Source organism: Haliaeetus leucocephalus, unplaced genomic scaffold (assembly GCF_000737465.1).
Source record: "Haliaeetus leucocephalus isolate CR32 unplaced genomic scaffold, Haliaeetus_leucocephalus-4.0 Scaffold142, whole genome shotgun sequence".
In the NCBI taxonomy this organism is placed as follows: domain Eukaryota; kingdom Metazoa; phylum Chordata; class Aves; order Accipitriformes; family Accipitridae; genus Haliaeetus; species Haliaeetus leucocephalus.
Window position 1 is genome coordinate 74,571 of NW_010972578.1, and position 268 is coordinate 74,838.

Genomic DNA, 268 nt, shown 5'->3' on the forward strand with positions numbered 1-268 from the left:
GTCCCCGGGACCACCGCGGCGGCGGGAGGCCCGTTCCGCCGGCGGGGCGGGGGGGAAGGCCGTACCTTGAAGTAGCCGCCCTCGTAGAGCGTGTTGGGGGGCCCGAAGATCGCCACCTCCCAGTTGTAGAGGTCGGACTCGTCGACCAGGGTGATGCGGAAGCCCTCCACCGGCTCCTCCTGCAGCGACTTCAGCTCCAGCATCAGCGCCTTCTGCGAGCTGCTCATCTGCTGCTGGGCCATGGCGCGGCGCGGCCCCCGCCGCCGCC

The 268-nt window shown here is 72.4% G+C and overlaps 1 protein-coding gene across 1 annotated transcript in view; it reads right to left on the minus strand.

The window, feature by feature from the left end:
• Nucleotides 1–262, minus strand: part of UBE2R2 (ubiquitin-conjugating enzyme E2R 2) — a 55,866-nt gene extending 55,604 nt beyond the window's left edge. The window contains exon 1 of the mRNA XM_010561104.1: nt 66–262. Coding sequence (XP_010559406.1) covers nt 66–242 — 177 coding nt within the window. The 5' untranslated portion in view covers nt 243–262. The remainder of the gene's footprint in view (nt 1–65) is intronic.
• Between the last annotated feature and the right edge of the window lie 6 nt (nt 263–268).